This window comes from Accipiter gentilis, chromosome 34 (genome assembly GCF_929443795.1).
Source record: "Accipiter gentilis chromosome 34, bAccGen1.1, whole genome shotgun sequence".
Classification (NCBI taxonomy): Eukaryota; Metazoa; Chordata; class Aves; order Accipitriformes; family Accipitridae; genus Astur; species Astur gentilis.
Genome location: NC_064913.1, coordinates 15,043,816 through 15,071,539, shown reverse-complemented (window position 1 = coordinate 15,071,539; position 27,724 = coordinate 15,043,816). Strand labels below are relative to the sequence as shown.

Below are 27,724 nucleotides of genomic sequence, written 5' to 3'. Positions count from 1 at the left end.
TCTACAGCAAAATTTCGTTGGTAGGTTATGTTGAAAAAGTTGGAAAATCAGAAACAACCATGTTATGTTCTTAACTTGTTTTTAAATGTATTCATTGGATTAAGTACTCTTCAGATGAGATGCTGCAATATGAAAAACAGAGAAATGATCTATTAAAAAGATTTCGGGGTTTTGAGTTTTTACAGTGAGAAAAGTTGAAAGTCTTACATGAACATTGCCTTTCCTGGCTGCACTTGATATCTCACATTCATTTTTGAAGCAACTTTTGTCATGTAATTTTATATTTTATTTTTTTTTATGAATATTTTCCACAGGGCTGTAATAGCAGCTCTTATTTACTTCATTTTCAGTAAAAATTGAGGCAATAAGAAGGTATTTTAAGAAGATGGTTATATACAGTGAAAGGAAAAATGAAAACTTTTATTCCTTTTTTTATTCCTTTTAGTGGTGAAGAAAATAAACCATGAATTTAGCATAAATTAATGGAGCATAACTTCCCTGCAGATGCAGATAAGGAACTCTCATGCTTTTAGCTGACTTGTTTGAGTGCACAGTTCTGGTACCTGGAGGGAGAGGTGATGGGTTTGGGGGTTCCATGTTTTCCTTTCCTCATCTTCCACCAGCTATGAACCGCAATGGTCCGTACTGTAACAGAGAGCATTTTGCAGTCGCCAAAACGTTAAAATACTGTGACAGGGGATTTCTACAAGTTTTTCTTCCATAGCCAGGCTGGGTGGGAGTATGAAAAAGCCATGTCTCTGTTCAACGTGTCTCTGCTACCAAAGGACAGTGTACAAAGGCAATTTATTATTTTAAACCAGCCCTTTTGCTAAAGTACCTGATGGGTTTGCTTTTTGCTTGTATAAACTGTCTCTTTTTTATGGGGGGGTGGGGTGGGAGGTGGAGTGTCTTCTAAACCACTTACAGCTAAACTGAAAACCCAGACCTGTGGCTATTTTCGTATCAGGAGAAGACAGTCTTTAGGGAGACCAACCCATGTTACATTTCCATGTACGCGTGGCTTTGCTGACACATACATAAGTTGAAATTAGCTGGCCAGCTCGAATGAAAGAAGTTATCCATGTACGTAATTAGGTATAAACCTGGTCTTTTTCTAGAGAAAATGTCAAAATACATAGCTTTTTCTTGAAAAAAATAATATGTCTTTCCACAATCGAAGGTTTTTGAAATACTACTAATTAACATGAGAAGAGTCCAGCCTATTTAAGAGGTAATTGCCAGGGTATAGAATTGACAGCAAAATTAGTGCTCTTAGTTTTTTATCATATTATTAGCCTCTTCTACATACAGACTGAACAAATCTGTTCTATGCTTCTGATTGCTAATGAGAAATATTAATACACTTACTGCAGGGGAAAACACTGACTAATCACTTGCAGACCACATTGAAAAAAAGATCTATACTCAAAAGTAAATACCAAACAAAATGGGATTTACGGCTTTATTTAGTTTTCAATATTTGAAAGCTTAATAAATTGCATTTAAACCATGTGCAGGTATGCATTCCCTTTCTGAACAGTTTCATTATACGGTTTGCTTTTTAAAGACTTGTGTGTCTTCACAATGTGACATAAATAAATATAATAAATAAACAGAAGGCTTTGCATCCTGTTAAACTCTACATATTAGTAGTGTGAACAGAATAGAAAAATGTAGCTTAATATAATACTAGACTTCCAAAATAAAGAGTTAGAATACTACATATTTGTTGCTAAAAAATGCCAGAGACTTCTGGCAGTTATAATTGTGTATTGCTAGGAAAAAATGAGTTCCTTCTAAAAATACTTTGACAATCTATTTTATTTACTAGCTATTTATTAAAGACAAATTTTAACTGTGATAAAAAGTATTAGCACTAAAACATAGAAAAAACCTAAAGCAAATGGTCATGTTGAGAAATAAAGTCCTGAAATTTGTTCTGAGGCAGCATCATATTTTCATTTACTTCAGTAGCCTTTGCACAAGGCTTCACATGCCAAAGTTAATGGCAGTTTATCACCATTTTATGTTTTCTCAGAAACAGAATCATCAAAAAATCATTATTTTGTAGTCATTCATGCTATCTGTGAGGAATGTGACACTCTTGAAATAATGAATATTATATTGAAAAGTGGCAGATGTTAACACCATAAGGAAGGATTAGTCAGGAGCTATTGTAACAGTGTCATGGATATTACGTATATCAGAGGATCCTCTGGGTATTTCCAAATCCCCAAAGAATTCTGTGGGGATGAAAGAGCCAAGGACATCTGAAGTATTCTTGATCTCCCTGCCAATTCATTGCAGCAGAAGCTCTGGGTTTTGTACTATATGTCTTAAATTGTTTTGAGGAGCTGTTTTGGGATCTGTCGTTCATGGCACATCTGCAGATGGCCTTTGAACTCTTCGGTACTGATGTTCTGCAGCACCAGTGCCTGTTCTTATGAAGGACTAGATGTGGTACGCGGTCCTGGGTTCCTCTGTGGACCCTTTAACGATAGTATTCCTCCATCAGTGTCACATTCTCCTCTTGGAACTGAAGTTAATGGATGGTAGTTAATACAAATGACCTCTTTTGGCACAGCGCAAGCATCTTCTCTATGAAGTTCTAGCCACTATTGGAATAAGAAAAAAAAATGAGTCCAGGAAACCCAGAAGACAAAGACCTGGAAATAAAAAAGCAATCACTCTGTTGGAGTTAATATATTTGTCCTTTTTCCCTGAATCAAAAGACAAACAGATGGTGCTCGGTAAAGAAAGGGCTTGTAAGATAGTTTGATAATCTTTAACACTAATGATAGTAGTAGTAGTATAACAATATCAATGGGTAAGGAACTGGCTGGATGGTCATACTCAAAGAGTTGCAGTCAACAGCTCAGTGTCCAAATGGAGAGCAGTGACGAGTGGCGTTCCCCAGGGGTCGGTATTGGGGCTGGCGCTGTTTAGTATGTTTGTCAGCGATGCGGACAGTGGGATTGAGCGCACCCTCAGCAAGTTTGCCAGCAACACCAAGCTGTGTGGTGCAGTCGACATTCTGGAGGGAAGGGATGCCATCCAGAGGGACCTGGACTTGAGAGTCCAGGCTTGAGAGGTGGGCCTGTCCGAGCCTCATGAAGTTCAACAAGACCAAGTGCAAGGTCCTGCACATGGGTTGGGGCAATCCCAAGCACAAATACAGGCTGGGCGATGCGTGGATTGAGAGCAGCCCTGCAGAGAAGGACTTGGGGGTATTAGTGGATGAAAAAATGAGTATGAGCCAGCAATGTGCGATTACAGCCCAGAAAGTATTCTGGGCTGCATCACAAGAAGCGTGACCAGCAGGTCGAGGGAGGTGATTCTGCCGCTCTACTCCACTCTGGTGAGACCCCACCTGCAGTACTGCATCCAGATCTGGGGACCCCAAGGTAGGAAAGACATGGACCTATTGGAGCAGGTCCAGAGAAGGCCACGAAGGTGATCAGGGGGCTGGAGCACCTCTCCTGTGAGGACAGGCTGAGAAAGTTGGGGTTGTTCAGCCTGCAGAAGAGAAGGCTGCGGGGAGACCTTACAGCAGCCTTCCAGTACCTAAAGGGGCCCTACAGGAAAGCTGGGGAATTGAACTTGGCAATCATGACAACATTGCAGACTCCTGATCCAATTTTTCTCCATACTTTTCTATGTGCGTCTGCTGCAAGCACAATAAATAAACTTTAAAATGAACGCTAGCTCCAATTCCAATAAAACATAGCTTTCAAGGACCCTATAGAGCCTGTTTGTCTTAAACAGAACAAAACAGTAGATTGTCTGACATACTGGTCTTCTCAGTTGTAAGAATACTAGGTACGATCTGCCTCTGATTTAAATTCATTGTATCATACTGTGTGAAAAGTCATGTCTTGCAAAATAATATTTAATCATTTAAATCTTTTAAATTCATTCCATTTGAGTTAAACCATAATCATGAAACTTCACATTTTCTTTTGAAGTATTGTATATGCCTAGAAGTAACACATCTTTATTATACCCAAAGGGGTTTATAAAACATTCTCTAATTTTTCAGTTTACTATATATATAATGACACTTTGTATACTCTATAGTTAAATTTGTTTTCTCATATATTTAGTTCCTTTCCTGTTAAAAAAAGATTCCTGCAAATATTAGCAGAGAAGTATAAAAGCACGGTATAAGCATTTTTAAAGGACTTCTGAAAAATTCAGGATTTATGGTGAAGTCTGATAAGCATCTTAAAAGATGCTGATAATACTTAGCTCTCATATAGTGCTGTTTTCATTAGCAGGTCTTAAAGCCCTTTAGAAGGATTAGTATTATCGCAGCAAAGGAAATTCAGGCAAACTAATACTAAACTGATTTTCCAAAGTCAACTGGTAAACTACTGAAAAGGTCAGGAGTACCTCCTGAGCCACAATATAGCAGTTTTACTTCAGACTACAGTGTTTTCTTACGCATTCTGATTTGCTTTAGTTATGCAGTCTTCCATTAAGAGAAATAGGTTGCTTTCAATAATTTGTAACATGGGTTTTGTGGATTTTTAAATTAAAAAATATGAAGGGTGGTATTTTTAAAGTTATCTGAGCAAGGTAGGCAAATTGAGGCAAAACCTAACTCCCTTAGTCTTTCTTAGCAGCCCCAGTATTTTAATTAAATTGCAGAGAATATTTCTACAAAACTGGCACTTATGCCATCTTTGAACTCGCTCTAGCTTGAGAACTGGTATTAAAATACAGCGTAGCATTGGCTAATTTGCTTTGGGATTTGGAGCCAGTTTCACAGCCTATTCTATGCACTGCAATGATATTGCAAGATTTCTGTAACTACGTAGAGGGGTTTTTAAGCTATCTTGGTCCGTACAGTGCACCGTGGTTATTGTTATGAATGCAATGTGGTCACAGCCCGTGTCCCGTTAAGTAGTTTTGGTTTTATTCCCTTCTGCTGACTTTTCATATCACCTGTTCTTTTCCTCCCCTTACCATGATTCAGCTACAATTTTAAATATTAATGAGAGAACTTGATGCAAACAAAGGTATTCCTTTTAAGTTACAATAGAGTGATTTTTATGGATTTTCTGTAGGTATGCAGATATGCAGCTATTAAACAAGACAGTGTTGAAGTACATATGGCTGCAGAGTTTATTTCTAGTGCACACTTGTATTAATACTTAGAGCAGAGGGACATTTTACAGAATTTCAGTACATATTCTTGTTTTCATCAAATTAGTTTTCATCTCTTACACTTCTTCCATCATCTAGAGAGCCTTTCAGACAAGAGGCAACTGCCATTGACCTTGGTAATGAAAACATTTTCTATGTTTCATAAACAAGGTCTGTGTATCCTCTTTTGTGTCTAGAAGGAGTTGTGTAAAACCTTATTTTCCCTTAGTGGAAGGGGAATTGCTACTTCAGGTAGTTCAGATTTTTCCACTGGATACCAAAATTTATATTTGTAAGGGGCAATCTCTTAACAGAATACTCTCAGTGAACAGCTGGTACACAGTAACGTTTTATATCATTACAGCTGTCTTCAAAGTGATTTTATGACTCAGCCTTCGTTTGATACCAAGACTAGAAGCTTAAATTATGTTAAATTTTTCTCCCTTCATACTTCAAAAAGTTTCCTTCAGAAATAAATGACCTATATCTTAATCTCTTGATTTACATAATTCTTGACAGTGTGTAAAACTCTAATAAATAATTGCTCTCTTTCAAGAAAAAATGATTCCTGGCATATGTAAAAATCAAGTTTCTTTCTAAACATGTAAAATCTTTATTCAGGTGTTGATTTGGTAGGTTTCGAATGTTCTACTGTGAAAAAAAAAAGCAGCTGAACTACCTTTTTATTCCAACACAAAATGGCTTCATATTGGTGAATGTAGTTGTATCATTTTTATTATTCAGCTAGTCTGTGTCACATGTGCAAAAATACCTTCCAAGAAAGCACCTTTGCATTCCCAAATTCTCAAACAAAAGCGGTTGCTACCTTGAAAACTACTCTTAAATTAACATAGTGGCAATTTGACGTGATGGCAGATTTATGAGAGGAACGTTTACGATGTACTTACTGACAGATTTGCAGTATTCCCACTGAAATTGTAGGAAGGGATTTTTTTCCTAAGAAGATAGAAAGCTTCAAGCTGGAGACAGGATTATTAGAAGCAACTGCTTGGCGGCCACTGTAAGAGCGGTGCCCTTTATGCCAGATGTGTTGTTGGAGCGGGCTATGAGAAGATGAACTACATCTAAAAAAATAATTGTTGGTGTCTCTAAGATCCCAGCTGTCAATTAAATGCTCTTGATACTTTTGCGAGTGCTACAGAAAAGGCTCTACACGATATCCTTGTGTTAGTATTTAGTCACGTAGAGGGTGTGCAAAGGCTGATAGCTACATCTAGCACTCAGTTATGGCTGGTGCTTTCAAATCAATCCTAGTGTTTATACATGAAATTAAGAAGTCTGCCTAGTTCACCAGTTTATTTTAAGAATATGTGGGAGCCTAATTGTATTAACAGTCTTTGAAGTTGTAGAGGAAGCAGAACAATAACAATCTCAGGCGTAACGCTTCCAAACTTTTCTCGTGCTCTGTCACAAACATTGGACTTGCATATTGTCAGTGTTTCCGTTTTCTGAAGAATGCAGCAGAGAGGGTGTGCAATTTCATAGCTCATCAAGTAACCTTTTTGTCAAAAGGCTGAAAGGCATTGTGAAAAGGCTAAAATTCATCCTTAGATTTTGTAATACTCTTTAGAGTGATAGAACCTGAAGACTCTTTTACCTGATTAAACTATTTTCCTTTTTCCCTGCACCCTTCTCTGATTCTTTGGTGTAACCTCCACGAATGCGTTTGTAGTCTCATGAGGATGTAGGATGAACCTTTACATTTTTAGCTTAGAGATCCCTCTGAAAAGTTAGCGTAAGGAAAAGTAGAGCCTGTAAGTGTATGTGTGATTATCTTGTGATTTACAATGTTTGTGATGCCAAAAATAAGTAGGTAGTAACGGGGACGTGTGTTTGGGATTTTTTTTGTCTAGCATAGGCCACCTCTTCACAAGAAAGGCATGGGTTCATGAAGCAGGTCAAAAATGCCTCTGGTATTCTGTTCCTTCATTTTGACCCCTTTTATCTTCTTTTCAGACTGTTGCTCGGTTGAGCTTTGCCTCCTTTGCCCTTAGTTTTTCAGATATTATTGGAATTCTTGAAGATTTTTCTTCAAGGGCCCAAAGTGGTGACTTCTCCTTGTGTTAGTCCAGAGATCAGCTACGATCTTTGTATTTTCTTCCAGCCATACTGGACGCTTGGCTTCCAGCTTTTTACTGCTTGAGCTTTGTACTGTTTCTTGGGGCTTGGGATGTTGTTTCTTTGTTTTCCTATGGTTCTGGAGACTTACAATGACTGAAGGAGAAGAAAGTACTTGGGACTGAAGATTTTGAGCTGAGGCCCATCAATACAGTGATCTTTGTTCAGGAGTCAAAACGTAGGCCATATGTAAGATTGCACGGCAAAGGAATAAGTGTATAAGGACTGAGAAGGTGACTCTGATGACTTTGAAAAAATTCTGGCTTTCTGGCTGAAGGTTATCTTGGCTTAACAATCGCCTTTACAGCCTGGTTTACAACTCAGAACAGCATGGCTGGGCTTCCCACATGGCATAGCTGAATGGATTGCTGAGTGAATATGGAAATTTTAAGAAAACTCACTGTTGACACAGCTAAACATCTGAGAAAGATGAAGCTTTAATACAAAAAAAGACATCTGTTATGTAATTATGATGAGCAAAGAAAAACTAGCTGTCATAGAATAACGACAAAGTATTTGGGGTTATTCTATTATTTTTAATTGAGTCAGTATATAATTTTTCAAAGGTACTTCAGCTACTGTAAACGTGTCATTGTTTTTTTCCTAAGTTTTCGCATGATTGTCATGATTGTAATACTGACAACATTATTATGACTTAGTCCAGAAATTATCTATGACAAATCTATGGGTCTAATTAGAGCAGCAAAATCAAATGTAATACCAAAATAATGTCATTGTTATTTATGTAAGAAAAGTTGCATTTAAACATGATTGACCTCAGGCAAGGTATGCAGTAAAACTCCATGCAATTCGCTTCATCTATAGAGAGACGGCAAACAGCAGTGTCCAGTCAGGTATTTGAAAATCTCCGCTTGCACCTGGGCAGTAATTTGGATTTGCAGCAGCTATGATAATATGGGAGAGGAACATGGCAGAAATGAAAGACAGAGACATCTACTTTCAATATCTTGATCAAACGAGCTTCCTGACAGGAGATACAGATGTAGCAAAAAGACTGAAAGCACTTGCTGAGCAGTGCAGTTCTGGCAACGCGGAATAGTTCCCTGGAATTAGAGTTCAGATTCCCCCTTAGCTTCTGCTTCTGTGTTTTCCCACTCTCCTTTTCTAATTCACTATTCTTGAATATTTTCTATTTCTCAGGTGGTTTAGCTCTTCTTTAAAGTGCTGTCTTTTCTTCTTCTTTTTTTCCCCAAAATCTTCAAGCAGCTTTTCTGTATATTCCACTTAGAATGCAGTGTGAAATAGAAGTAAGTGCGATCATAGGGGCTTTGCCTTTTACAAATACTTCAATAAACATTAAATTGCGAAAGAATGATCCTGTGATTAAAACTGAAAACTGATTTTCATATTTAGTAGCCTTGGAGTGGGGCCACAAGCTGATCTGTACAATGCCTAAGAACTGGGTTCATCTTCTTTTTTAACTCCTATGCATCTACTATTGGATATGCATTTTGTTCAGGGAGATGAACCTCCTTATTCTATGCTCTTATATGCAGGACAGGTACAAATGGCACTTTCTGACCTTAAGTTTATGAATCTGAGTTACCAACTGCTGTGTGTATATTCTTTTTAAAGCTATTGTACCATATGTATCAGCTTCAGGAGAATACAGGCTAGCGTTGTCTTAAACTCTAGTCCACTTAAACCAGCCGAGAGCCTTGGTCTGATGCCTATCTTTAAAATTCATAGACTCACAGAATCATAGAATGGTTTGGGTTGGAAAGGACCTTAAGGATCATCTAGTTCCACCCCCCTGCCGTGGGCAGGGACACCTTCCACTAGACCAGCTTGCTCAAAGCCCCATCCAACCTGGCCTTGGATGTTTCCAGGGACGGGGCATCCACAGCCTCTCTGGGCAACCTGGGCCAGTGTCCCACCACCCGCATTGTAAAAAATTTCTTTCTTCTATCTAGTCTGAATCTATATTCTTTTAGTTTAAAACCATTACCAGTTGTCCTATCGCAACGTGCCCTACTAAAAAGTCTGCCCCTATCTTTCTTATAAGCCCACTTTGGGTACTGGCAGGCTGCTGTAGGGTCTCCCCGCAGCCTTCTCCTCTCCAGGCTGAACAACCCCAACTTTCTCAGCCTGTCCTCACAGGAGAGGTGCTCCAGCCCCCTGATCACCTTGGTGGCCTCCCCTGGACCTGCTCCAGCAGGTCCTTGTCCTTCTTGTGTTGGGGTCCCCAGATTACTGCAGGGGGTCTCACCAGAGCCGAGCAGAGGGGCAGAATCCCCTCCCCACTGTTCACCCCTCGCATCTTGGCGGATAGCGATACTTCCACAGCCACCATGAAGGTGGAATATCTTTACTTGCTCTGAGTCAGTCTCTCTAACTGTCAAGATAACTTAAGGAGAACTCATACCACAAAAAGGCTTGGAGTTCTTACTTTTCAACAGGAATTCTTGGAGAGTTAGCCATGTAGGGAAAAAATCATATTGCTCTGCAACTCTTCACCTGAGAATTGTGAAGTAAAGTTGTACAAGTGTGGTGGTCTGTCTTTTTGAATAGTCTTTATCAATGAATCGACTTAAAAAACTGGCAAAAAGTATCGGACCTTGGAATGACTGATTTATGCTGAATCTTTGTCTTTCATGTGGTAAAAACGTTGCCGTGTTGGCTTTAGTATAAAGTATGTTTTAACTGAAGTAGAAGATGCCAATTTTAAGAAGCAGGCAGTTACTTTGATTCAGACTTCTGTACTTCTCAGTGGTGATTACAGCATGTCTTGGGCTGCTATAACATGATAAAGTCAATTAAAGTTCAGATTAGAGGTATTTTGATGGCACTTGCAAATTACAGACTTTTAGTCTTTATATTGACAGTCAGACTCCGAGGTTAGGTGAACTTAAATCAAGTTTCACTTAAAATTTACTTTTAAACTTCACTGATCAATTGTCCTATCTGTGGAGTTAATTTTGGTTTGGAAATACATGGCATATTTCCTCAGATGTTTGTAGCTTACTTTTTTTTTAAGTTTGTACCAGTTATAATAAATATCCACAGAGAAGATTGAAAGAAAGGAAGCTGCTTTCAAAAAAAAAAGCCTGTATGCCTCTTTACTCTCCACAGACTCATTCTTTGTTTATGAGTACTGTAGCTATCCCAATTACTTTAAATTTTGGCTCACCCTTTATTCTCTGAGCAGAGAAGATTTTAATAGCTTAATGCTTTGTTTTCCATCTAACGATGGAAAGATGGGGAAATTCAATTACCTGTTAACGGGGCTAGGAGGAAGCCAGTTTACATGTCTCAGTTGGTGGTTCACTCCTTGTTCATTGAAGAACTCCTGTCATTCTGCTTGGAAATACCTAATGCGTGTCACTTATTCCCACCACCCTCATCAGCCTTCGTTCATTTAAGTTGGTGCAGATAGGCAGAATAATTAAATAACATAAGCTGAAGTGCTACTACTACTATAATTTTCAAGGTAACCTATTGCAGGCATAACCATTGTGACTTTTTTTGACTGTGCTTCTTTACATTAGGTGCATATATAAAAGTGCTTTCAAGACACAAGTATTGGCTAAATACTTGGCACTTCATCTTTGTATCCTCATGAGATTTTTGAAAACTAATAAAAAAAAAAAAATCATAAAATCACTTTTCATGTTAAAAAAGTCCTTTTTAGGACCAATTTGAAAATCTCATCAGAAGTTTCTGGGTTTAGAATCTTTGGTCTTCAGGATGGCTCCTTTCTTTTCCTCTTATTCTTTTCTCTCTTTCCTTCTTCTCCCTGTCTTTTTTCTTTCCTATTATTACAAAAGGAGAGCAATAAGGTGTGTGCCCACTTTTAGTCAGAAAAGTGATTGAAATGCTTTCATTGTCATTTCTCATTATTTTAACAACAAAAGCTTTTAGAAAAAAAAATAAAAAGAAAAAAGAAAACAGCTGCCAGGTTTTGTTCTGGTATCTGTTACAGTGCTGCCTGATATATTGAGCTGCTAGTGATGCTTATTTGCCCTTTTAAAGAGAGGAAGAAGTGACTTGTGTAAATTTCTCAGGAGACTGTGATCATTTGATTTCCAGTTTATTCCAAATGAAGAATATGCTAATTAAAACAATCATAATATTGTTTCTGCACTTATTTGTTAATTATGATTGACTTAATGAACTACTTCTGTATACTCAGTTCTCCTGAGTGTGTTTGGTATGTTAGACAACTTGCCGGAGCAGAACTTCATCAAAGAAAACCCTGGAAGAATCAATGTTATTTCAAAGCAAGTTGACCCTGAACCTCCACCGACCTGTGTAACAGCAACAGTGGCTTCAGGCAGTGCAAGGAATTGTCTTTTTCAGCAACATAATGTATACCAATGTTAATTTTTCTACAGCTGTCAATTTAGTTGAAATATACAGTTGGTTTACAATCCCTTTGAATCATGAAATACCGGAACAATTAAATTCCGCTACATGACTTCTCAGCAGAAGTAAAAATAGCAAAACAGTAATAATGGAGCATTGCTAGCACATGAAAGACAGGAATCAATTACTTCATGACTTTGAAGGTTTATTAAGAAAGAATTTGTATGCCACAACTTGCCTTAAATTTAACAGTGAGAGCCAAAGCATGTAACGTGCTCCCTGCAATGGACCAAGAAGGTGACTTTTGCTGAAGAGCTCTTGAATGGTCAAGAGCAGGCGGCCTGCAGTTTAGTAGATACAAGGCAACGGTTTGGGCAGCAATCGTTAGCTGGGCAGGCGGGGGCCACGTTTTAGCAATACTCTGCAGGAAGATGTGTTGAGGCTTAAACCCAGTACAAATGTGTTCATCTATGGAAGTAAGAGACAATTTAGCACCCAAGTTACAGACCGATGTGCGTGAGAAAACAGGAGGCCTGTTCTTTCCTGCTGTGTTTGTATGTCTGACTGATGGACTTAGCCCCTCTGTCAGTTTTAATAACTGCTGTTTTCTTTGGGGGTAAGAGAGGGAAGAAAGGAGTGTGTGCGGGGAAGCTGAGTCCAAGATCTCAGACCTTTTTTCTGTAGCGACTGAAAACAAGTATTCCCGAAGGGACAGTTTGAAGCAGACCACTCTCACCAAAATTAATATATACCTGACTCACTGTGAGTGAGTCCCTTTCCAAAACAGAAACAACAGAAAGAGATATCCTAAAAGCTCAAAGGAGAAGTGTGAAGGTTTTGACTCTGCCATCCAATACTGAGGAAGTGTTTGAAATCATTGTCTGGGAGACACTTCTATTATGAAAAATACTGAGGTTTGGAAATTTGTTGTTTCGTGAAAGGAGAAAGCAACACTTCTAAGTTTTCGGTGAGAACAGCTGAGAGAAATGTAGCACGTTCTTTCACCTTACCCCCACAAACCTTCCAGTCAGGAACCACACCGTAAATGGGAAGAACCATCTAATTCCTGACCTATCCGGGTATCTCCTGTGGACTTGCCACTAGAGGAAGGTCCTAGTGATCCACTGGATTAGGAATAAAATGATGGGTCCGAGGAGGTCCAACAGATTGTGATTTATCCAATGAAAAAAAATTGCCATCTCTGTCATTTCCAGTCTCAGCTCCCCTGATCTTTGAGGGAGATAGCCGAGTTTACCAAATGGTTTAAGTCTTCTACCTGTTGGTTTGTTCTACAAAGATTTTGAAGGGATTCTTCTAAAGAAGAATAAAAACATTAGATGATGGTGATCCCCTAATTATTTCTCTGCATTCGTACAAGTGTCCACTTCATAGTGGCCTGTCTGAATAGCAGTCACAGCTGTACAAAGCTTTCAGGAAATCTGAACTACTTTGTCAACTCTCCTCTATCCCTGCCCTCTTGGATATACTGTCCCTCTCTAAAAATGCTATCACTTTAAACTTTTATATATTACAGTTCATAAATATGGATTATTCCATGAAATTTTTGAGCTTTCCTAGTTGCAATTCCCTGCCCATTGTCAGAGTTCTCTCTCTTATGGCAAGTGAAATCTTCCTCAGCTTCATCTGATGTTTCCAGCTGAAAATGGGAATCCCTAGTTGTGAGATTGGTAAACCAAGGCAAAATTCACAACTCTGCAGGAGGTATATGTTCATGTATCAGCTTACCTGCTATTCACATGGAAATTCCCTGTTGATGCAGATTCTGCCCATCTACAGATCAACAAAACAGGATCACAGTGACCTTTTCTCTCCTCAGCTGTTCCTCAGGTGAAATGTAAGCACACTTGCTTAAACAGCAGAAATACATATATGATAGGAAGATCAGATCTAGCTGATCCGAGTCCTTAATTTGGTGGTAAACATAATTATCGGTGTTTGTTCATCTGTCTTCCGCATACTGGGTGAAACACAAATAAATTAGAGCAGAATGAAGCAACAGTAACATTCTAGGCCTGTATTGCTTCAGGTATTTTGGATTTAAGGACCTGATGAACTTGTTATAACCTATATTGAAGCATTTATTTCCTCTGACACTGTAGATAAAAACTAGCTAGCTCTGAAAATAAGTTGCTTTCTAAATCCAAAGTATCTAATTACACAGTAAGGAAGTTTCATGTACTTATTAAAGATGGGCCAACAACTGGATGGGGTTCTCTGGGGAGAAAGGATTTTCTACAACCTATTATTCCTGATATTCTGATCAGGCTCTTACCTGAGCAGAATCTGGGCTATCAATTATGGACCTATAATGAGATAATTCCCACCAATAGTAGTGTATTTTCTGATCCCTTAGACTCACATTCTGTTTTCCTATTTACAGTTCCTAGACTCTTAAAATTACTTTATTCAGGTCTTTCTACCAGTCTGGGGGATATTTTTGAAAGCTGTACTATCTTAAATCCTTTTAGCTTGGTAAATTAGTCCTCTTTATTCGACCATGCTAATATTTTTTATCATCATGCACATTATTCCACCTATTTAAGAGAGTGTTATTCTCAGTAGGTGTAGCATATTTGAAAAGCATGGCTATTTGGTGCATTAGGGAAGTATCCACCTGATGTGTTTCAGAGAGGAAAGCTGACCCTTACATGGCAGAGATGTACCATCCTTCCGTGAACGGCAGAATGCTGTAGAAGCAACAGAAGATGTTACCAGCGCCTCCTTGTCGTTGCACTTCTTTCGTAGGTGGGCACTCCCAGATCTGCCTTCAGCAGAAGGGTTTCTGTGAGAACTTTCTAATCCACCTCAAGCAAAATAAGCCAGATGAACTCAACCCAAATTGGCACGGCTGATTTGCCCTAAGCAGATCAGAGGCCGTTCCTACAAGCAGCTCTGGCAGTGGAGCTGCTGAATGATACGTGGTAATGTTTTCTGTTGGCAGAGCTATTCGCTAAATGAAACTCTGTCTTCTAACTTTCACGTGAGCCTAACCGAAGATAAATCATTCAGAATTTCTATGTTGTGTGACTTTTCAACCAGTTATGTATGTGGGGTTTTAACTGGATTAAACTCTGCCTCTCTGTATCAAACTCTGTAGTTCAGAAATGTGGATGGCAGAAGCTCTGTTTCTAACCAAGAGAACTGACCTATATTTGGAAATATGAAGGAAATATCTCTGTGGGAGCTTCTGACCAGTTGATGATTCAGACAGTCTTTCACAATCATATTTTTTATTATTTATTTAATATGAGAGCTTAGTAAAGTGTCATTTGTGATGGAGCCTGAAAGTTGATAATTGCCTTCCAAGTTCATTCACTGCTCTTCCATGTCTGAGCTACTGTAGTCGAATGCTCGTTTTTCCTATAACTAAATCTGAAACAGAACAAGTGCTTTTCTGCATCCTAGTAGCTTACTAAAACATTGACTCTCCTAGCAGTCACAGTTAATTCATAGCAGGTTAATTCTATGTTCCAAGTGCACATATGTCTCTAAAATGTTCTGAGCTGATATCTGGGGTCGGCCAACCTTTCACGCTGTGTGCCACTCGGGTGATCTGGCTTCTTAACTTGATGGCTACTTTGGTCAAAGTATCCAACAATCATTACTTGAAATGCTGACAAGTTTTCAATTCCTATCTAAAGTAAATGTATCTGAGTCATCTGAAGTGGGGTATATGCACATATGCAATTATCTGTTCTACGATAATGGATTCTTTGAGATCTGTTGTCTACATGGGTACTACCATCAGCACTCCTTGTCTGCTCCCATTTGATCTCTAAGAAACAATTCAAGTGCCTAAACAGAGATGTCTAGACCAACTTGGACACTCCAGATAGCTTTTCTGGCTTCTCGCTACTTTTCCAGAAAGACCCAGGTTTCCATTACGTCTCAGCCCTTACAGTCACCTTGGATACCCTACTGTATCTAGAATAGCTACATATGTCTGTGTTTAGTCACCTGAATCTCTTTCCTTCTTTTCACAAAATCTGCTTTTAAGCATCCTGTGTGACATTACCGTTTGAAGTAACTACAGTTATTTGTGAAAAGTAAACATCTTTTAGAGATTGTCAATCTGCCTAGAAAATTCATATTCTTAGCTAAATTCTTTTGCACATAACTGTTTAGATTGAATTTTTTTTTAAGATCATTTATGCTTTGTAAATACTTTTCAAAAGAATTTATATGGTTATCCTTTCACATTTGCAACCCCCAAATAAATCATTAGGGGAAAATGAAGATGGAGAATCTATTTTTTTATTCCTTAGTTTTCCCCACCCACTATTTATAATAAAAAAGATGTAGTGAGTTGCAAACTTGATAAAAGACTATGAATTTTAGTGATTAATTTCAAAACAGTTACATGTAAGTAGTTATATAAAATTTCAGTAAATGTTCCACAGAGTTGAAAAACTTTGCAGTTCTGGACATAATCTTCCATGACTGCATATATCTACATCTGGACTGTGATTCTACAGCCATAGGTATTTTCTAGACATTTTAAATATTTATACACTTTCTATCCTTACAGCTTTGTTTCTACTAGCTAAGAAGAAATTTTGCAAAAATCAAATGAGGTCATTTGGGGGTGGGGCACGTTCTTTATTTCTTATGAAAGCACTGATTCCATGCTTGCTGGATTTGAAACAGAATTATAAGGTGAAACAGAGCATAGATGAGCTTGTATGTGGAATGAGGAGAGGCACACTACTTTGTATCACATCTTAAATATCTTAAAAATACTGCTCAGATCAGAAATATGTTCTTTACCAAGGTTAGGAAAGACAGAAATGTATGATTAGTGCAAATGCCAGCACATCTATTTTGTATACTTTCTGCTTTTGTCTCATGCTTGGGGGAACTGAATCGTTACTTAGGCAAATCCTTCCTTCCAAACAGCAGTGTTGAAATTGTTGAGCAACATCTCCTTTTAGAAACAGCATTCTAAAAATCATCCATTATTTTTCTAGTCTCTTTTGCCTTGACAAAGAGTAAGTTTTGTTCCCAGTTGGTGGAGGACTTTGTCATTCCTTCTTTGCATTTGATATGTGAAATATCAGGAGTGGAACAATTAACGAAGTTTCATTAGAGTCTTAACAAAAGGGTATGGTTTCAGGAGCTCATCTGTCACATTCCTATTGCTTTGCGCTGATTTTGGTTATTAAGTGTCACCAAATTTTCCTCTTATATTACTCTTCCCTGCTGTACTACATTGTCAAATTAACATGTACTCTCTGAGCACAGCCACAACCCACTCAACTGCTAGCTTTCTGCTGCAAGAAGAGATTACCACAGAATTTCTCAATGCAATTATATGTGATCTTTCTGCAAAATTACATTTTGCAGCAGTTTCCATTCATTTCTCAGAATTTCTTATGAAAGATTGCTTGAGTGTTACGAAGGAATACTGGCTTTTTTAAATTTTTTGCTGCATGGTAGAGTTGAAATATTCTAGTAGAATTTTAGCTTGAACGTGGGTGTTGAATTAGTCCAGCGTTTCACCTGAGGCATGTTGAACACTATTTTATCTGCCTGAAATTTTTAGTCCATAAACATGTTAACATGTTAGTTTTCTGAAGGATTCTTATTCTGATGAGTAGGTACAAGGCAGATTCTCGTGCTGTATAATGTGGTGGTTCCTGGGAGGCTGTCATTAAGATGTCTAGGAAGCATGCCTTATATAGTCATAGAGAAAGAAATTCTCATGGAAACGACATTATGGAGGTGGCAGCTGCAGCTCTATGTTTTTGTCTGTGTTGAAATTTGCAGTTAAAGATTAATCCTGTATGTGATCTACATAAAAATTACATTTATGTCCCCCTCAAATACTCTACAAGTATCAAAACAAATTTCTGAAAATGAACAGGAGAGTCCATACATCTCTAGAAGAGTTAAAATTAACTCTATTTGCACCAGATTACACTGCTATTGCTGAAATTTTGGGCAAGACCTGTATTTGGATATTATCATGTGGTTAGGGTTAACAGTAATTACCAACTAATATCCTTCCTCACTGAAAGCTTTTTTTCTTCATTAGAGGCTGGCAAGCAATGTTCAGAAAGCTCCATACGGAACAGAACTGGTTTTTCCCCCAAACCTTTCTCATCTGTTGCAGATCCCGATGGGTCATTGTGAAACAGATGTGTAGAATGTGGAGAGTGAAACTACCAAGAAGGCAGCGATAGTGAGGCAGTAAAATCCTTCAGCACCCAGCCAAGTGCAGCCCGGGATGTTAAGTGATGGAGTTGGGAGTTGTGAAGCTCGTAAGAGCAAACACATAATCCGCAGAGACTTTTACTGTGATTTCGAAGGGGCTGTACGGCTTTTGGAAGCTGGTAATGTTGGAACCTGGGCACGGAGCCTGGAGACTGCCAACACCAGCCTTGCAAACCACCTCCTGGTGGCTCCTTTAGATTTAGGAGGAAGCAGAAGGAGACACAGCAGTCTGGCTGGACTGTTGCTCCTTTCCTGTTGTTGCTGGTGGCAGTAGAAGCGCACATTCTTCATTAATTGCTTAGTAATTGTGTTGTTATATCTCCCACAGAGGTCCGTGGTACCTTGCTATAACATTTACTAGAGTGAGAAAACATTGCGCTGCCTCATCAAAGACGTCTGCAGCCAACATACTGCTATCAAAGAGCTGGAGCTTGGTCAGAGCACCATGTTGTTTCTGTGTGCCTTCCTGAATATTGCTACTTCAGTTTTTATACACTATGGCTTTTCTGTCTTATACCTTTTCTTGCTGATTATCCCATTTTACATCACTTTGGGAATACAACTAGTATCATCACTACTGGAGGTATTCTAGTGTGTCCAAAGCAATCTTTATCATGCAGATAAGATGATTTCTTTGCTTACCACCCTTCTATGAGAGAGTACTCTCCAAATATCACTCAGCTGTGACTGTTAATCAGCCAACTGAGAGTGTGGAAAAGGGAGTTGAGAATACATTTCGGGGAAGATGTTACACATGTGCAGAGTGTGCTGCTAAAAACCTCTTTCTGGAGCAAGTGATAACAGAACTTGAATAGATTAATAGTGCAGGTGTCACAGTACAGTTGTTACCATAGCTATAGAACAAATTTCTAGTGGATTTTTTATTTTACATTAGAAAGTTGTACCATGGCAACAGCAATGCCTGTTAAAGATGTAACTCTGTCATTATAATTTATCTATTACAGCTCTTTTCATTACTATTATTAACAACTGTTATTCTCCTGAATGTACTTTAGTTTTGAACATGGAATCTCTTGAGATACAAATGTGAATAAGCTGATTTCCAACTTTACATGAATGCAAAATTCACAGTATTTAGTATGCTCCTGGTTTTCTTCATGTGCTCTGCAGTCTTGGAGTCAGTTTCAGAAAATAGATATGTGAGTTTAATGAAGCATCTGTAAATTATAACTCTCAAATACTGAAAGTGAGAAATTGTATTCCACGGAGTTCTATATACGTACCACAAGCAACAGTGCTGGGGTGCACCAGTGTGTAAATAAATAGCTGATTGAATCGCAACCCACTGCCTAAATGCCAGTTTGGTTGTATATAAACTGGTGATAATAGCAATATGTATCTGTGGCTTTGAGATTATGGCAGAACTGAATTTATTTGTAGTTCCAAATGTAAATGTTTTCCGTGCAACACAGATCTGGCAGTATCACGGTGATTTTCAGAAGTGATCCACTCAGATGGGTAAGCTCTACATGTACTTGTAATAATACCAAAGATCTGTAAAAATGTCATCTGTTTATGTTCTGGTATTTAGAATACTATTTGCAAGTGAAAACTTGAGGTGGTAAGACAAGCAGTATCTGGTGAGGAAGCAAGATCTCTTTCTGTTGACTTTTTCTTAAGATTATAAAAATTAATGTTCTTGCAAAAAGAAGAAAAAATACTTTATCTTAAACAGAAAACTTCTCTCCATTGGGATTCAGTCCAAGAGCTTGAACTTCTCCACCTATTCGCTCTCCCTGGTATCCCCACGCTCTTTGTTAAAGTCTGTTCTCAGACTGGCTCAAAAGCCCATGAGAAAGCAGATCTGGTATCGTTAACTTACTGTTCACTGAGCATAGACCTATGCAGTGTAATTGCATATCATGTCGTTTCTTAGTGCCAGTTAAGTTGGTTGAAACAAATAAAAATAAAGCATCTAATGAAAAGGTTCAAAAGCATATGATAAAGTTAGGGGATAGGACGCAATAGGAATGGAGAGCCTGAATTTCTCAGATATATCAGTAGATTTTAGATTAATTCTAATGACACAGGACATTGATCATCAGTATAGACAATTTAATGAAAGGATTTTTTTCAATGCACAGCAGTATTCAAAGAAGAATAATTTTGATATGTTTAAAACCAGGCAGAAAATAATACATAAAATATCACATTTTGTGCATCAGTAATAAGCCTCAGAAGAAATATTGATTTCAGTATCAGTTGTCTTAAAATTTATAGCAGAAATATGCAACAATATAAAGACACAAATCTCAGATATGGGTAATTATTAAAAGCTAAGGAAGGATTTTTTTTTTTTTTTTTTTTAAGTAAAGTTGCCTATTTTAGCAAGGATACAGAAGAAGTATTACATTATCCTGTTTAGAGTTTTTCATACCTTAAGTTCTTGAGACTGAGATCTTGGATGTTCACCTGAGCAATGAAGACACGTAGTTGCAGTTTTAGATATGGTGCAGTTTGAAGAGGTTATGTAATATCTCATGCTTCAGGTCTCAGGTCAACGATATTGACTTGGAATAAGAAAGAAAAGCATACTCTGGCAAATTATTTTCTGACTATCTATTGCACGGATTATTTTTTTCTTCTATGATTTCTTTAGAACAATACAGTGAGTAGTAGGCTACTATGCTATTCAGAGCAGTGGTATAGCCCATCTCTGTACTCTCATTATTCTCTGAACGTAAAAGTATTAAGCATTAACTGCATTAGGAAACTGAAATAATAACACAAATCTGTATGAGAAGAGCATTAGACTGAACAGTTATCAATTCTAAATTCAAAAAATTCAGAATTATAATGGGATCATTGAAGTGGTGGTTGGAAGAGAGGTCTGGAGGTCAGCTAGTCCATCTTCCTGTTTGGAGCAGGACTGTCAGCAGCAGAGCAGACCTGACTTTTCCTAGCCAGGTCTTAAAGCCTCCAAGGATGGAGATGCCGGCTCTCTGGATAACCTGTTGTAGGGCTGCAGTGCAGCATGCACTTGCTTCTTGCTGCTTGCAATGGTGCTGCCTTCTTAACCTTTATCATGACCACATACTTTTTCTTTCCCGACAACCCCGGTCTTCTTCATTGCCCAATATACATGTGGTTCGCATTGCTCAAAATCATGGGGTGAAGAAGGCATAGCTATGAGATCTGTGCTTCCTTTGTCGTATAATTAACAAAGCTCTTGGTTAAAGCAAAAGGTATCAAAGAAAAAAGCTGACAGCTGAGGCAGCCGAACACCGCACAGACAATGCTCTATCTCTGCCAGAGCTTTTGTTATGCTGATCAAGACAGACCAAGCTTTATCCAAGTAGTCATTAACAGGTTCCATGTTTTTTCGAATGCTGAATTTGAGACATTAGAGGTCTGACCTATAGAACTACTGAAGTCAATAACAAATGTGCTTTGAAAATATTCTGTGTTATACAATATTATTTACTCTGAACAAAGCAAATCTTAAAGAATTTCAAATTGGATGCCCAAAATTTTTTGACATTTTCAGCATTATCTACTTGTGCCTTATCTCCCATTTATCAAATTAGGATATTATCACATTACAGCCTCACCCTACATATGTGTGTTCATATTTGTGAACCCCTTAGATAATGGGCATCATAAAAAATCTGAGGAGCTGCTGAATAACTTGATATTCAAAGAAGAATTTGAATGCTGTGCAGTAAATAGGTAATAGGACCACTTTTTTTGAACAAGGAGAATATAAAATGTTGAAGAGCTTCTCCTTCACTGAGCAAACCTTATTCTGAACACTAAATGAAACAGGCAGTGTTTTTTTGAAAAATAGTGGATGATCATATAAAAAGTGAAATAGAGTGCTGCTAACACATAAGAAGACTAAAGGTTGCACAGGCAACCTTTGTTTTCATCTTTCCTGGATTCCTTAAATTGTTTGCGTAGGTATTTTAAAGAAGAAAGTTATACCTACAGTAGAATATATACACTTATATATGCACAATACAATAACTGTACTGAAAGATCAAGCTGAAAATGTTCATACAATATACTTAAAGTCTCTGAATACATGGCAAACTGCTGCCACTTCAACTAACAATAACTAAAAGTAATGTTTCGATACGTTGTCACTGCATTGCTGCTAGAAAGTGAGACACACACACACACACACCCCCCACTTTCTAGTGGTCACTACATCGATTTAGTGACCACAGAAGAATGGGAGTTCTCAGAAACAACGTCTTTTGTTTACAGTAGTAAACTGGACAAATCAGGGCACGAGACAACACTGGTACTTGGCAGTCTGTACTGTTCAAGTGGTGGGGGGTTTGGCAAGGTTTGGCCAGTACTGAACGGTGCCCGCCCAGGCAGCACCCAGACACAGCACAAGTTTTAGCTGAGGCCAGAGACCGTCCCCCGTAATTGTTTGGATGGGCCAGTTCTGTCTTGAGAAGCAGAAGAGTTTAGCTTAAAGGATGTGAGACTAGTAATTCCCTTAGATCCCAATAGTTGTTGGCTGGTTTTATTTAGTGGTGTAGATGTAGAAAGCCATCGGTGAAGATAATGTAGATATTAGTGAAATCCTTGCAATCCAGGTGTCTAAGCTTTCCTTTTTCCTGACTTATTCTTCTTTCTTACTTTGTCCTGACAAAAACATTTCTCTCTTAAATGAGTTCAATAGATAGCTGTAAAACACGTCTCTGGAACAGCAGAATGGGATTCAGTTTGTGATTAAGCCATCTAAATGTAGGTATCTGAACACAAACTGGATGCTGTCTCCCCTTGCAGTCATTGGCAGTCTAGTCAATACAGTCAGCGGAGTGTGGGGAGCGATTCACCCGACCAGCCACAACATCCAGTGAGCAGGGGCACTCTCTGGGATCCGCTGACTTTATCAGGCTGATCTCTGACTGTGGTGGGAGTTTACATACTTCTTACCCCTGTAGATATGTAAAATGAGATGTCATAATCTGGTGTGGAATCCCAGCTACTGAGTTTTTCATGCAAGAGAAAACCACCAGAGTCAATCATTGTTTGCGTAATTTATTTTTCATTTTAAATTCACCTTCAAATTTGCAGACATACAGTTAATTCAGCAACTTTCAGAAATCAAAGAAAGTGAGAATGTCCTGTGTCTTCCTCTTCCCCTGTTTTTTTCCCCAAAACGCACTTTTCTGGTGTTATTGATTCCTTAAGCTCTGTCACGTCCCACATTCAACCTTTTGCCACAACACCCCACCTCTTTTTAGTTGCAAAATGTCTTAAGTGTATATTCTAGTCAGTTGTTTCCCAAAGAAGAAAAGTCGATTTTCTAGGTTGCACTCCTAATCTTGATTAGAATTTTATCGTGATACTTTAACAAATAAGAAAAACATGTAATTTTACATTTTTAAGCTGCTGACTGGTAAAAAAGCTGATGATATTTTGAAGTGCACACCAAAATCCTTCTTCTATCATTCATATAATCAAGTACCGCCTCCTTTTAGAAGTGATATTTTGAGATTTGTGGGGTTTTTTTACAAGCAGATATTTTAGCAAATAGGAGGAAACTGCTCAGTTTCTTTGCAAATTATGACGCGATGCTATGTGTGATTCCTTCTGGTAGCTAGCGCTGTACGTACAGTCCTACAGTTAGAGTCTGCATATGAACATACAATTTCTAGCAGGAATGAGATGAATGTATTTCTCTTTAATGAAGTAGTTATAGAGATGTGACTGTTAGTGGAAACACAGTTATTCTGAGTAGAATATGCTAACTTAATGCTGTGTGGATAGAGCTCTGCTACACACACCGACACTTTAAATGAGGCAGCACAGGTAGAAGAAGTATTTAATTTTTTTTCTCCTCCTAGTCCTTACAGCCACAGACATAAAAAGAGCTATAAATTTTTAATAATCCACTCTGAACTGTGCCAGAAAGTACATTTTTTTCCTGTAGATTCTTTTATTGTGTGTGTTAAATTGCATATAAAACTTGTTTCAGAAAGTCTTGATTTCCTATTCATTTTTTTTCAGTGGTTACTATTACTTTGAATCTATTCTCGAAAGTTCCCAGAAATAAAAACAATGCTCAGATCTAGTCTTTAGAGACTGTGAGTAAAAAGGCATCACAGTGTAAATTCACTATTATTATAATGACTATAAAAAGAAAAGTTACTAACAACACTCCTGACAATACTGGTTCATGTGTTTTACTACCTACAAACTAACCAGCTAATTCATCATAGTAAACTGTATAATTTGTACACATTTCAACTCAATAACAAATTAAGAGACACCATCAAGTTGATGGAATAGCAATGACCTATTTTATTTTATAGATTTGTTTTTTCCTGGAATTTATGTGTAGCACTGAGTGTTTTCGGCTGTTTTTCAACCAGTCAGGATAAAATAGTCAAGTTTAGGGACAGAATTGTTTTTTAAGAGACTAATAAATCAATTCATGGCGTAAGTGTCTTTTGTTTCTGTGCAGAAGAAGGAACCAAGCAGCATACCAAAGTCATTTTGCGGAGAGTAAGGGGTTTGCTGTTTGTGGTATTTTATCGCCCTGTTTTCTTACAAGGTACTCTCTCGTTTCAGAGCGTCTTTGCCAGGGAGAGACGTCCGCCGAAAGTGAGCTTCCTGAAGGACACCCGGCTGAACAGTTTGCAGGTTTACTTCATGGATCGTCACCTGTGTGTGACCCACCTGAAAATCCACTCCAGCTGTACAGCAAAGCCAACCGGTGCGGCGGTCCGCTGGAGAAAAGCGTTTTGAGCAAGGGCACAGCGCAGCAGATACAGCTACGGAAAGAAAGCAACGCTGATCCTCCCGTTAAGAAAAAAAAACCACCAGTTGTAAACAGAACCATATTTCATACTAAAACTAAACCAGTCGAAAATCATACGCTGGTTGGCACGTCAGCAAGGATAAGTGAACAGTGGGTTATTACCGCTGGGGGATTTGTGGAGCGAGCCTGCACGCTTGGGAGAATACGGTCGTTACCAAAGACGTTGCTTGAAATGCACTTGTGCAAAAATGTTTCGAAATCCGATTCTAATCTTATCACCCATCCACCAAATGACAAAAAAGCAAGAAGCAACTGGAGTGAACCCACACCAAACCAACAGTGCTCCAAAGGGAATTCAGAGAGAACACCTTCCTTTACATCAGAATGGGAAGAAGTAAGTTTTGTTCATTTTTAAGTACAAGCAAACACATGGTGTTGTGAAAATGCTGTTATTGTTTTCAGTTTCAAACATAAAATAAAAAGTGAATCTTCCACACTGCAAATCCTCAGAGAATATGTCATAGTGTAATGCATGGTAGTTTGACAGCTGGCACAAAATGCCATGCATTTCTGTTCAAAATGCTGCACACTTAATGAAATCTATTGTTTCCATAGTGAATGAAGTTTACCAGAAGTAATTCTACAATTTGTTGTGACATTGAAATTATTTTCCACTAAAGCCCTAGCCACTGACACTAATAAAATTGGTAAAATTTGTAGTAGCTATGCCCATTATTTACATATTTGCTAATTATTTCCCACTATGGCGATGCCTGCCAGCAAGAGATAAAAGGGCAGGAATGGAGAGTCTAAGATTTTTAGGTTGATTATGCATTCTACAAACCCTCCCTATCTAACATATATCCTCTAACTAGTATGTAGCCTGTGTACAGAATGCTCGGCATATACCCGACCCATGTGTGAAGTGGGAATACACTTATAGCTACGATGAATTTGGGACTATTAAAAGAAATGTCCACACTGAGTTTGTAGTATACATGCTTGCTCATGCAAGAGACTTTATTTTAGTTTTAGAACTAGATTTAAAATAATTTTTAGACACCTTATTTTTAATTTTTGTTCTCCTGTGCTAAATTTCAAGAATTTAAATGATTCTTCATAGACACAAAGGTTCCCATCTTACTGAGGTAAATTAAGAGTGGGAAGTGTTTAGATCTTTACTGCTATTACAGAGAAGCAAGAATTTCCCTTTAAAACAACTGCTATGGGGAAATGTATATATCTCCAGAGTGCTACTTTATTTCAGAAAGAGCCCAGAGCTTGTTTGTGTGATTGGTTATTTTTGTAGAAAATGGTTTCCAGCTTATCTAAATGTTGGGTTTGATAGGGCATCCGAAGGTAGTTGTTGTTGTAAAGGAGATACTTTCTCAGTGGAAAGATGCTTAAGGTCAGGTTTTGACCTCAAAAACTTGGATATATTGTTATGAAATATTGATACCAGTTAGGTCCAAGTTTGCCTTTTTAGGGGGACATCAAGGTTTGATTGTTCTTAAGAATAAGAAAAATGTAGTTTATTTAAAAAAAAAAGTTATGAATTTTAAATCTGCAGATGCTGACATAATTCCCAGATTTTCTTCTGTCACCAGTGACTAACACATAGTTTTTAAAAAGGAGACAGTTTTCCTAATAGTCCAAATATTAAGCTCAGTAAAACCTGGTTCTCTGTCTGCACCCTTAGACAACACCAGCCTTTTGATTCACTTTTTGTTTTGTCCTGTTCTTATGGCAAATAAAATAGGTATAAGAGTGTTGACATAGTAAGTTCAATGTAATTCAGCAATGTGCAAATGAGTTTTGGGATCAATGTAGTGCTGTTTCACAAATACCATTCTTTGGTATGTGGGGACACAACTATGCTTCATACCTATTCACTGGCCTTGGGGCAGATGGAAAAAAGGGAGCTAGGAAATTCTCAGGAAATCTTAATTGAACAACTGCTTTAGTACTTTACAACGCACAAAGCAATATTCTTATGTGTTAATATTACTGCTTAAATGGACCTCTAGTGGTTATACCTAGATGACCAGAGTTGTCAGTATGAAAGGAACTGTACTGTAGAAAAAGAAATACTAGTCTCAAGCTTTAGCTTTTACTAGCATAGAAATGTTGCAAAATAAAAATCAGTGGAGAAATTAATTGTCTGCCTTTTGATTTCTGCACTTTGCAATTTTGATTGTTGTTTTCCTAATGAGAATAATAATGCCATAAATTTATGCATGCAAAACTAAAATAAAGTAACAAAGATGGGGCCCATCAATTATTTTTGCTGTTCTCTCTTTTGTAGATTGATAAAATCATGAGTTCAATAGATGCTGGAATTAACACTGGACTGGGGGAGATGAATGATCACACTACAAGTAAGGAAAAACAACTATTGTTTAATTTTGACTTAAATGTCTACAGGGAAACTGTGGATAAGATATTGCTAACTAACCCACTGTGTTGAAATAATTTGTAGGTATTTGAATAACCATGAACAGAATCAATGTTGTTTACTGTTAGAGATGCATTAGGCCCAGTATCCTGGAGCTGTTACTTTAAATAGCATATTGGAGTCATTAATGTTGTTTTGAAATCTTACCAGAAAAAATATTCCATTAATGTCTTTGTACTGAAGCCTTTCTACTAGGGGGATATTTTTCAATCTTTTTTAGCTGAGTTTTTGTTTGGAATGATGGGACCCTGAGTATATCCAATAGCTACTGACACTTTTTAAAGCATTATATTATCTAATGCTGCTTTGAGCAAATATTTGGCACAAGGTTGAAAATGTTGCTGACAGCCAGTGACTGGTGTTAGCGATGATGGGAAAATTTGCAAACCTCCCCTACCATGGTGACTTCTAAGAACTCTAAGTCATGACTAGCCTCTTGGTTTGTCAGCATAAACCTGTGCAACTGTGCTAGTAAGAATTTTGGAAGTATTTTACGATGTCTTCTTCCTAACACATGGAAGAAAAACTGCGTTGTATGTCCGAATAATTTGGTCTTGAGGCAAAGCTGTGTCAGCTCACCTGTACTGATACATCCCTGCTAGCAATTGCATGCAGTTACTTGGGTTTATGTATTGGGCAGGAGACTATGTACCTTATCGCTTAAAATTTTAAAAAGA

At 38.0% G+C, this 27,724-nt stretch overlaps 1 protein-coding gene across 4 annotated transcripts in view; it reads left to right on the top strand.

Moving 5' to 3' along the window:
* ANKS1B (ankyrin repeat and sterile alpha motif domain containing 1B) overlaps positions 1-27,724 on the top strand; it is a 427,589-nt gene that overhangs the window by 183,344 nt on the left and 216,521 nt on the right. For 2 of the 4 annotated variants that reach the window (XM_049792403.1, XM_049792402.1), the window contains exons 13-14: positions 24,403-24,986; positions 26,898-26,970. In XM_049792403.1, coding sequence (XP_049648360.1) covers positions 24,403-24,986; positions 26,898-26,970 — 657 coding nt within the window. Of the gene's footprint in view, positions 1-24,402; positions 24,987-26,897; positions 26,971-27,724 lie in introns of those variants that run through there. The other 2 variants (XM_049792396.1, XM_049792397.1) reach the window with 1 other exon arrangement.